Source organism: Pteropus vampyrus, unplaced genomic scaffold (genome assembly GCF_000151845.1).
Source record: "Pteropus vampyrus isolate Shadow unplaced genomic scaffold, Pvam_2.0 Scaffold81, whole genome shotgun sequence".
NCBI classification, from domain to species: domain Eukaryota; kingdom Metazoa; phylum Chordata; class Mammalia; order Chiroptera; family Pteropodidae; genus Pteropus; species Pteropus vampyrus.
The window spans coordinates 7,979,257-7,990,294 of record NW_011888862.1 but is presented as its reverse complement, the minus strand read 5'-3'; the positions used below and the strand labels follow the sequence as shown (position 1 = coordinate 7,990,294).

The window sequence follows — 11,038 nt, the reverse complement described above, 5'->3', positions numbered from 1 at the left end:
TTTCTGTCATGCTTTTCTTGACTCAGCAAGTGTGAGAAACTCAGTGTACCAAGAAAGAGGATTTCAAAAACAGAGTTGAGATAATTAGCATATTATAAAGACCATGGAGTGGTTCAGAATATATCTTCACCCTTTGAGATGATTAAGAGCTCGCGTGCTGGAATTATACCTGAGTTCAGTGCCTGGCTCTGCAGACCCCTAGCTATGTGACTGAACTTGGACAACTTGCTTAATCTCTGTTTCTTCAGCTGTAAAATAGAGATAAAAAATTATACTTACCTCACAATGATTAAAGTGATTCATGTAAGGTACAGAGTAGCTGGTCAGCATTACCTATTATTATTGGTAGCTTCGAGGATGGCGTTGGAGTGTGAAAATGTGTCTTCCTGCAGGGTGTCTTTCTGGGTCTGTTGGACTGTTTTATTTGTATTGGATAGCCGGTGTGGCATAGTAGAACCATGAGGATTTTTAAAAGTTGAGATATTATTTACTGTAAAATTCATCCTTTGAAATTGAACAATTCAGTAGTTTTTAGTATAGTCACAAAGTTGTGCAACTGTTAACCACTATCTAATACCAGAACATTTTCATCACCCCAAAAAGAAACCCCCATAGACATTAGTTGTCATTCCCTATATCTCTACCCCCAGCCCCTGGCAACTGCTAATCTACTTTCTGTCTCTGTGGGTTTGACTATTCTTGGCATTCCATTTAATGGCAGTCGTATAATATGTGGCCTTTTGTGACTGACTTCTTTCATGTAGCATAAGGTTTTTAATGTTACTCCATGTCGTAGCATGAATATTTCTTTTATGGCTGAATAATATTGTATTGTATGGATATATCACATTCTGTTTATCCATTCACCAGCTGATGGCTAGTTGGGTTGTTTCTACTGTCTGACTATTGTGAAAAATGGTGCCATGAACATTTGTGTACAAGTTTTTTGTGTGGACATATGTTTTCATTTCTCTTCTGTATGTACCTGGGAGTGGAATTACTGGGTCATATTGATAGCTATGATAACTGTGATAACTTGATGAACTGCCCAACTGTTTTCCACAATGGCTGTACCATTTTACATTTTCACCAGCAGTGTATGAGTATGTGGAGGATTCTAGTTTTCTCCACATCCTCACCAGCATTTGTTATTGTTCATCTTTTTTTTTTAAAAAGCGATGTAGAACCTTTAATCTCTCGCTTTCTTCTAATTTAATTTCCTTATTAAAATAAGAAAATTTTTTATTTTGTCCTTTTATCTTAGAAATTTAGTTTATCAAAATGGACCTCATTAGTTTTTTTGCATAAACTTTTTCAGCGAAGTATAGAATTCTATAGAAATTCAGAAAATAAAATAGATGAAATCATAAATCATAGGATGTAGCAGTCTCCCACCTGTGTGATTTTTTTTTTCCCCTTGAAAAGTATGCAGGCTCTGTATATATGTTTGCTCACCGTTGTATCCCTAATGCCTTGAACTCAATTCATAGCTGTTGAATAAATGAAGTAGATAGGACAAGAGGATACTGAAATTATAATGGATTTAGAGCTGACTCATTGTATATTCTCTGATAACCTTAGGTAATCTTTCCCAAGCAAGCCTAACACTAGAACATTCTGTCTAGTTTCAAGACCCTATTCTCTATTTTCTCCCACTTCTGACTAATCTCTTACCCTAATATCTCCATGTCTTCTCCTGACACACTATTTCTACCTCTTGCAACTAGCATTACTAAGTTCTCTCTACAGTGTTATTGAGGTGTTGTGCTATAGAGCAGCAGTCCCCAACCTTTTTGACACCAGGGACCGGTGCTCCTATGAGAATCTAATGCCTGATGATCTGAGGTGGAGCAGAGGCAGTGATGCCAGCCCTGGGAGCGGCTGCAAATACAGGTGAAGCTTTGTTCACTTGCCTACCGCTCACCTCCTGCTGTGTGGCCCGATTCCTAATAGGCCACAGACCGGTAGCAGCCCAGGGGTTGAGGACCCCTGCTATATAGGCATTGTGTGTGTGTGTCAAAAAGCAGCTTCAAAATATTATCAGTAGACTTTGAGAGAACATCAAACTGCCAAGACTTTCTTTTTAGCTAGGCAGGTTACAGAAAAGATCAGTTTTTATTTTCGCTATTGTAATCGTCTGTAATCTCTACTTAACTATGGTTAACTTTGTAAAGATCTTTTATTCATATATTTAACAAGTATATATTTAATTTCTGTGTTCTAGTCACTGTTGTGAGCACTGGGCATACAGTGAAAAACTATACACGAAGCCCTTGCCCTCATGGAGCTTACAATTTAATGATAGGAGATTAAAAAAAAAATACATGTCAGTGATAGGTGAAAGTAAGGCAGAGAGGAAACTTAATAGAGTGTGATATGTGTAGCATGATTTTATTTAGGATAGTTATAGAATGCACTTATGTTTTTTTAATTGAGCAGAGATGTGAATTATGTGAGAGAGTTTTAGGGTTTTTTATTTTTTTTTGTTTTTTTTTTTTTGTTTTTGTTTTTTGAGGGGATAGAATTTCAAAAGAGGAAACCACAAATGCAAAGACCCTGAGGCAGGATCACGCTTACTCCTGTTTAAGGAATAGAAAGGGGCCAGTGAGGCTGGAACAGGGAAAAAGAGAGTTAGAAAAAGCCAAATCATGAAGGGCCTTGAAGGACATGAAGAATTTGTAATTTACTCTGAGTAAGATTAGAAAACATTTTGAGTTCTTACCTGAGAAGAGACATAATCTTATTTAAATTTTAAAAGGATTACTTTTGTTGCTGGGTAGAGAATGGACTGACTGTAAGAGCTAGAGAAAAAGTTCTTACGTCAAAAAAAAGATTAGAGGCAGGAAGTTAGAGCATGGTAGGGTGGACCCACGCTCCTTAGATCTTGCTCCTCAGATGTACTCCGCACATGGCATCTGCTTCACGTCCAAGATGGGTGTTTGTGCCCCAACTCTCATGTCCTTATTCTAGCCATTCCTTTCAATACTTTCTGGAATGCATACATGACACTTCAGCAATATTTGTCAAAATTTATCTCATGGCCATGCCTAGCTGCAGGGAGACTGGGAAATAGATTCTTTACCCCAGACACTCATTTGCCTGATCAAAAATCAGATACCAAAGGGTTTTAATTTTTTTTATTGTGGTAAAATATACATATCATAAATTTTACTATTTTAACTAATTTCAAGTGTATAGTTAATTGGCATTAAGTACATCCACGTTGTCATGCAACCAGCACCACTGTCTACTTCCAGAACTTTCTCATCTTCTTAAACAGAAACTCAGTACCAACTAAACAGTAACTCCCCATCCCTCCTGCCCCCAGCCCCTGATAACCTCTATTCTTTCCATCTCTATAAATTTGTCTATTGTAGGTAACTCGTATATGTAGACTCATAATAATTGTCCTTTTGTGTCTGGCTTGTTTCACTTAGTATGTTTTCATCCATGTCGTATCATGTCAGAATTCCATTCCTTTTTTCTACATGTCTTTCTTTTATAGGGCTGAATTATATCCCATTGTATGGATATACACATTTCGTTTATCCATTTTTCTGTTGAATGGACATTTGGGTTTCCGTCTTTTGGCTGTTGCGAATAATGAATGTTGGAACATTAGTGTTATCATCTTTTTGATTATAGCCATCCTAGGGGGCATGACGTAGTATTTCACTGAAGTTTTGATATGCATTTTTCTAATGACTAATGACGTCGAGCATCTTTTTATATGCTTTTCGGGTGTCTTCTTTGGACAAATGTCTATTTAAATCCTTTGCCCATTTTTAAATTGGATCATTTTTATTATTGAGCTGTAAGAGTTCTTATATATTCTGGATACTATCTTATCAGATATATGCTTGGCAAAGAGAATTTTTAAAGTCCCTTGTTTTGTTTCTAGAAGTAGTAGTACATGCTAATGGTAAACATTTGGGAAAATATAACAAAGTTTAAAAGCAAAAATATCAAGTAATCTTAACTTCACCAGTTGGAAATGACCACTGTTAATATTTAGTACATTTCCTGTATTTATTTTTTTCTGGGCATATATGTGTATATTTTAAATAATTGAAATTATCTTCATGATATGGCTTTGTACCCTCCTCTCTAGACTTACTGTCATATGATGAGCACTTTGACAGAACATGGGCTGTTTTTAACATTAAAAAAAAACCTTAAGTGGCTATTTCACATGAGGTTGTGGGGTCAGAGCTGGGGCCACAAAACGAACTATCCATAGTGCCTCCTCTGAAGATGAGACAGACAGGTGCCCCAGCAGTTACAAACGTGAGTGATACTTGTGGAGACCTCGAATGCTACATGTGCACGTAGCAGGGCTGCCTAGTCCACCTCAGAGGGGTCTGGGAAAGCCTTCCTGGAACAGATACACATGAAGCTAAATCTTGAAGTTGATCTAAGTTGAAAGGAAATTACAGCAGAAGGAACTGCACATGCAAACATACAGAAAGAAGCAGGAGAGACTGTGGTGTGTACTGGGAACCACACATAGCTGAATGTTCCCAACCCTCAGTGTGTGTGTGTTGGGGGGATTGGAACGAAGCAGCGGGCGAAGCAGTAAGGGACAGAGCAGGTAAGGTCTTGGGGGTCATGATGAGTGTGGCTTTTATCCCCATGTCAGTGAGGGGCCTGTGGGAGGGACTGAAGCAGGGCTGAGGCGGTGAGATGTTTGTTCACCATGGAGTGGGAAAGGTATGAGAAGCATTGGGGGGAGATATGAGATGTGACAGGGGAAGACTCCCCGAGGATTGTAAAAATGAGGCCCCGGGGTCAGAGGAGAAGCCCAAGGAAGGACCTCCCTCCCAGGTAGGGGTGCCCGGGAAGAGCTCTTGGCAGCCTCCGGACCTAGCGAGGACAGTAGAGGGGAGCTGTCCTTTGCTTCTGTGACCCAGCAGCATCAGAGGCCCCAACTCTATCAGTGTAGGGACCTTGAACCCGTCACACACTTCTTCTCTGGTGCTTTCATCAATAAGAGTGTAAGCAAAGGGGGTCCAGGACTGCCAAAAGCTTGAGAGCAATGATTATCTACCCCCAGAAAACACACATTCTGCATATGGTTTCAAGTGGTTACAGCTCTTAGGACACTTGTCCTTGGACTCCAGATTGAGAACCCTGGTCCAAGGAATACTGTTTTCCCCCTATTGCTAACTTCCAACTTAGCTAAATAAAATTTGTTGAAAAATGAGGGTTTTAATCCTGATAACTATCATTTGGAATTTTAGTAATGATAGATCATTGAGATTATTTTTATTCTTGTGCTGCTTTAATTTGATTTCTGAAGGGGTAATTTGATTTCTCTTGTTTATGTGTTGCATAAAGGTAAACTAATAAAAGATTCTTATTTTTTCTCATTTTGTTAGGGATGATCAGCTTTCCAGTTTTTCAAGGTTGAAAGATACTCATGTTGATAGATTCCTAAAAACTTCATGTTTTATAAAATCAAATTCTAGAAAATTTATTCAGAAACATAACGTGGTAAGATTTTAATTCCAAAATTTTCATTTTGTACATTCTGTCCTCACATATATCTATGCGTACAGGGATCACCAACATTTTTCATAATGTTTGTAACTATTCATTAAGTATGTGTTTATAATTCATTGCTTTTAAACTTATTATTGTTCAATGTTAAGGTTCTGTTGAGGCTTATGGTTATGACAGAAGAAATTGTCATCTCTTATTTGATTTAGTAGGATTTTATTGCACTTAGCAAATACAAGCTTTCTTAAGACTTTTTTGGAACAACTTTAGTAAGGTATAATTTACATACCATAAAATTGACCTATTTTAGGTGTACAATTTAATAATTTTTCATAAATTCACCAAGATGTGTAACATTACCATAATCCAGTTTTAGAATATTTTCTTTTTTTTTTCTTTTTTGGTTATAAAATAACTAGTTGTATTAGTTTGCTCTGACAGTCATAACAAAGTACCACAGACTGAGTGGCTTCAACAATAGAAATTTATTTCTCAGTTTAAAACAGTTTAAAACATTCTTATGACCCCAGTAAGAGCTCTCATGCCTGCTAACCACAAATCTGTTTTTTTGATTTTAAAGGTTTGACTTTTCATAGGGAAGTTCGTGAATAGCTTCCATAAGAACAAGCAAGTGATGAGTAAAAAGATAGAAGCCAGAGTGTTTGTAACCTAATCTCAGAAGTGACATCCCATCACTTTTTTTTTTTTAATTTTTATAAGAGTTTATTTAAGCCAAAATTGATGACATACGAAGGGGAACAAGATCTCAAATGCTCCCCCATCACTTCTACCATACTCTGTTTGTAAGAAGCAAGTCACTAGGTCCAGCCCATACTCAAAGGAATGGGGTGACATAGGGGCCTAGATACTAGAAGGTCAGGATGGTTGGAAGCTTGATCAGGAACCGCCTGGTAGAGTCCTTCCACTGGCCTGAATGATTCACATCCCTTCACATGCAAAATATACCTCCTCCCTCCCAAAGTCCCCCAAAGTCCATGTCATTACAGATATCTTTATGCACTTTTATTCAAATTTATAGACTTAGTATAAATTCAAGATGACTACTATGAAAAGGGTTTTATGTGACTTTTTCTTTAACTGGGGAGAGAGGTAAACATGTGAAAGAGGAAGATTTGTGAGAGGTACAGACTCCATAGCAAATGGAATAAATAGGAGGTTATAAGACTATTATTCTGGAGAAAAAAAAACATCTTTCAGAATGGACTCCATCTTTTCTGATCCCATTAAAGGATTCAGATTCTTCATAGTTACAGTCTTAATACCCTGACTTCTGATACTTTCCTAGTCATGGCAGGAGCATCTACTCAAATCAGTTATCTGAGTCAGGAAAACTTGCCTCCTTCAGTGCTAAGAATTTATTTTCTTTTTAGGCAGCGGGAACTCTTTAGCAACTCCTGATAATAATGGGTTTATTTCTCTTCTGGATGCCTCAATAAATACTAGATTTATAATCCATTTTCTAAAAGTCACCTATTGTGTTAACACAGGAGTATTTTTTTTTTACACTTCTCACATTTATAAATTAAACTAACCCCTCACAAACTAGAATGGGTTATGTGAAGGAAGATGTGTGTATGTTCCTATAGCAATATGCTACATGTTTTGTGTTCTTTATCCTATACATTTAAAATGTGTTTTTTAAATGGTAAAACAAAGTTTTAAAAGTAAACTTTAAGATATATTAACCCATGGTAATACCTTTTTCATGCAGAATTATACTATGCAGAGAAAAGACACTACTCAAAACCCATTTGGAATTAGGGGAAACCTTCAAAACACAAGAAGACATTTTAAGGTACTGAGTGTTATTTTCCATTTAATTCCAGCTTTTGGTTTATGCTTTGAACATAATGTTCTAAATATTAGTAAATTAAAAGCTGTTTTTGTAATATTTCAAAAAGTATCTATAAACTAGTATTTCCGGACATTTAAAGTTAACTGTAATCACTTTAATGATCACCTCTTTCCTGTAATCACTTTAATGATCACCTCTTTCCTTACAACATGTTATTTCAAATATTTTTTTTTACCAATAGAACCCGTTTTTCAAATATTACATTAAATAACAAATACATGAAACAGATACAGATGGAGTGGCTTTATGTGGGGAGGCAGACAAGATCCCAAACCCTCCCCTTAAGTCTGTTCCTTTACCTCTAAGATATAAGTACATAGCTATAGAGACTTCTCCAGGATTCACAGGTTGAAAAACCCCGCCCATAGATATACAACCCTCAGAGGTCTTCTGGATTATCAAAGATTCTGGTCCAGCAAGCTTTGTTAAATTAGCATATTTCATCTCATTCTAATTATGTGTATAGCCATGTCTGATGTAAATGATGGTTTCACTCAACCAACATGTTTGGTTATCCAGGAAACCTCATCGCCCAAACATGTGGAATAAGAATTATAATGTGAAATATTGTAGTTCTCTCTCCTTGCTCTTAGAAGCTGAGGTGCTTTTAAAATCTATTTTGATTGATTTTCCTGCTTATGATAGGTATTTTATTCATATTTTCACTCCAGAGTGTCTTTTCCCCCTCCCTCACAAAAAGAGAGAGAGAGCGAGAGAGAAAAAGAGAGAGAGAAAGAAAAAAAAGAAAGAAAAAGAAAAAAGGAAGAAAGAAGAAAGAGAAAGAGAGAGAGAGAGAGAGAGAAAGAAAGAAAGAAAGAAAGAAAGAAAGAAAGAAAGAAAGAAAGAAAGAAAGAAAAAGAGAGAGGAAGAAAGAAAGAAACGAAAAGAAAAGAAAGACAGAGAAAAGAAAAAATTTGAGCTTTTTTTGTGAAAGCAGCAAGCAGGCTGCATAGAGTTGTTAGCTCTGTTAGCTCATTAGTAGGAAGTTAGTAGAAAGGTGATATAAACTATCCCTGAGCTGTAGACTAGGAGGATGGCTGAGTGTTCTACTAATGCCTGGCTTCTTGAGAGTCAAAATTTTTAAATGACAGAAGAATTTTTTTTCACTAGGAGCAACACAATTTGTAGGTATCGAGTAGAGAACGTTTTTAGTCAGTGGTTCATGTATCTAAAAACATGTGTGACGTTAGATTTTCAAAATTAGCTATGGCCGTAGAATATATAAATATGTTTCATACCATCTTTTAATATCTTGAGGCATAAAATCATTAACTGAAAATGTGATATCTGTATAACTTAGAGATAGTATAAATGGGCTTTCAGATTTAAATGCTTCCTACATGTTGCTCTAAACATTGGTCAGATATACTTGATTGTAATATTTTCTCACAGTTATAAGATCTATTTCTTGTTACCCTTTCTCCTTAATGGAAAGTTCTTTGATATTAATGATAAAATTTTTTCAAAATATATGCAATAATTCTTAGCCATTCATTTGAAGCTGTGTAATATTATATGATTTTTTAGAAGCTCACAATTCTTTATAGTAAAATAGAAGAAGGAAATAATCCTTCCTAAGAAAAGGAGCTATTTCATAAAAATTTACTTTTTACATTAATTGGACTAATTCAAAGCCAGATAGTAATCACCTTATCGGATATTAAAAATGGAAGTGTAAAATCTCAAGATTACCTCTGATGTATCAAGTTTGTGTAGATAGTTTCAACAAAATTATAGTCTCATTATAATTCTGTTTTACCTGTATTTCTTTTGTGGCCTTAAGAAAATTGGAAAATAGGTCTGGCATAAATACTTTTTATAAACTTATGTGCTTCGTTATGCATGACATACCCTTTGTTATCGCAGAAATATTCATTGTCCCCTTACATCTATTGTAATACTGGGCATAGGCAGGCCAGAAAATGGTCTTTTTAAGTATAACTCTTATCTTGAAAATATTTACTGTAATGGAACTTTTATGTTAGAAAAGATTGGCTTGAAGGTACGGACAGGAATACCTGAAAGTTGTATTTTTCTTAGCATGATAAATTTCAAGAACTTCAAATTTTTTTAGCTTACCAGTTTTAAAAATTGGTTTTATATAAATTTAAAAAATATATATGTATATTATATAAAATAAGCTATGAAGCTAGTTTGAGGAAAATGTACTTTATTACCATCATTAACCTCTTCCCTTTTAATATCAAGGGCCGCTCTAAGTACCACACATTTTTCCATTTCTTATACTAATAAAGTAGATTTCGAAGCTAATAGTTTTGACATTTAATTATTTTTTTCCTTTACAGACCAACTTTAGAGATGGCATAGTCCAGCCCCATTATAAATCAGGCCTAATACAGAAGAGCTTGTACATTCAGGCTAAATATCAGCGTTTACGTTTCACTGGTTCAAAGGGATTTATCACTAATAAATTCAGAGAAAGATTACTGAGGAAAAAAAAGGTTGGTTGGATTATGATTATTTAAAAATGTCGAGTGACTTTTGAACTCCTGAATTACCTATGTTTAATAGATAAATTGGGTTTTTTATTAAATTTTGACTTAAGAAATAGCCTAGATTCCATAAATGTTCTTATTGCATGATAATTGAAGAAAAACATCAAGGAGCAATGGAGTTGTGAGACTGTTTAATCTAAAATGCTTTTAACTGTTATACCTCAAATACTTGGAATATACCAGCTGTTTGAACTTTTTACTTTAGAATTTCTGTCGTATGATTAATCTTTGAAATGGAAATTTGGGTAAAGACTTTTAACTGTTATATTTTAGCCTTATACAATATGAATTATCTAAGTACCAAAAAATATTGAACTGACTATATAAAAAGAGTACATAATTGCAAAATACACTAACTCTTCTTTTTCCCCCATTTGTATGTTTTTTTTTGTGTGTGATAAAATATATAACATAAAATTTGCCATTTAAACTATTTTTAAGTATACAATTCGATGGCATTAATTATATTCATAATGCTGTGCAGCCATCACCACTGTATGCTAATTCTTAATAAAACTTCTTTAGTCAAGAACTTGAATTTCACACTCTTTTAGTTTTAGATTGATTTTATTGAAATTGACCATGTTGGTATTTGAAAATACAGCATAAACATGATATAAAATTACATTCTACATATTATATTTTAAATGAGAATAATAGCATTACATCCATTAAGCGGGGCATATTTGTCAATTTTTGACTCATTTTTGTTAATAATTTTGGGCTAATATTTTAGTGTTGCTATCAAATAGGCTAACTGTGGTTGTATAAACTTTCTAACCACAAATGCTTCCTTAAGTATTCATACTTGTGAAACCTTTACACAGAGCTTGCTTAGTAATTTTAGTAAAACTTATTTTTTGAAACATAGATCAGTAGACTGGAGTTGACAACTGATATTTTTTAAAGTTTCAGAGTTAAATATATCTTCTGTAACCTCTCTCACCCCCTCCCCAATTTTAACTGAGCATCTTAGAAGAGGTTTTTAATTTCACTGTGTATGTCACTTTCATGAAAGCCATCTCTTCTATAAAAATGTGAATGTAGTGAAAAACTAAAAACCTTCCCTCTAAGATCATGAACAAGGCAAGGCTGTCCACTATCGCCACTGTTATTCAGTATAACATTGGAGGTCCCAGGGAGTGCA

At 35.0% G+C, this 11,038-nt stretch overlaps 1 protein-coding gene across 4 annotated transcripts in view; it reads left to right on the top strand.

Annotated features, from left to right (window-relative positions):
* The window catches only part of BCLAF3 (BCLAF1 and THRAP3 family member 3), a 55,895-nt gene that overhangs the window by 31,890 nt on the left and 12,967 nt on the right, over nucleotides 1–11,038 (top strand). For all 4 annotated transcript variants that reach the window (XM_011363030.2, XM_011363026.2, XM_011363027.2 and 1 more), the window contains 3 exons: nucleotides 5,379–5,493; nucleotides 7,232–7,315; nucleotides 9,682–9,837. In XM_011363030.2, coding sequence (XP_011361332.1) covers nucleotides 5,379–5,493; nucleotides 7,232–7,315; nucleotides 9,682–9,837 — 355 coding nt within the window. The remainder of the gene's footprint in view (nucleotides 1–5,378; nucleotides 5,494–7,231; nucleotides 7,316–9,681; nucleotides 9,838–11,038) is intronic.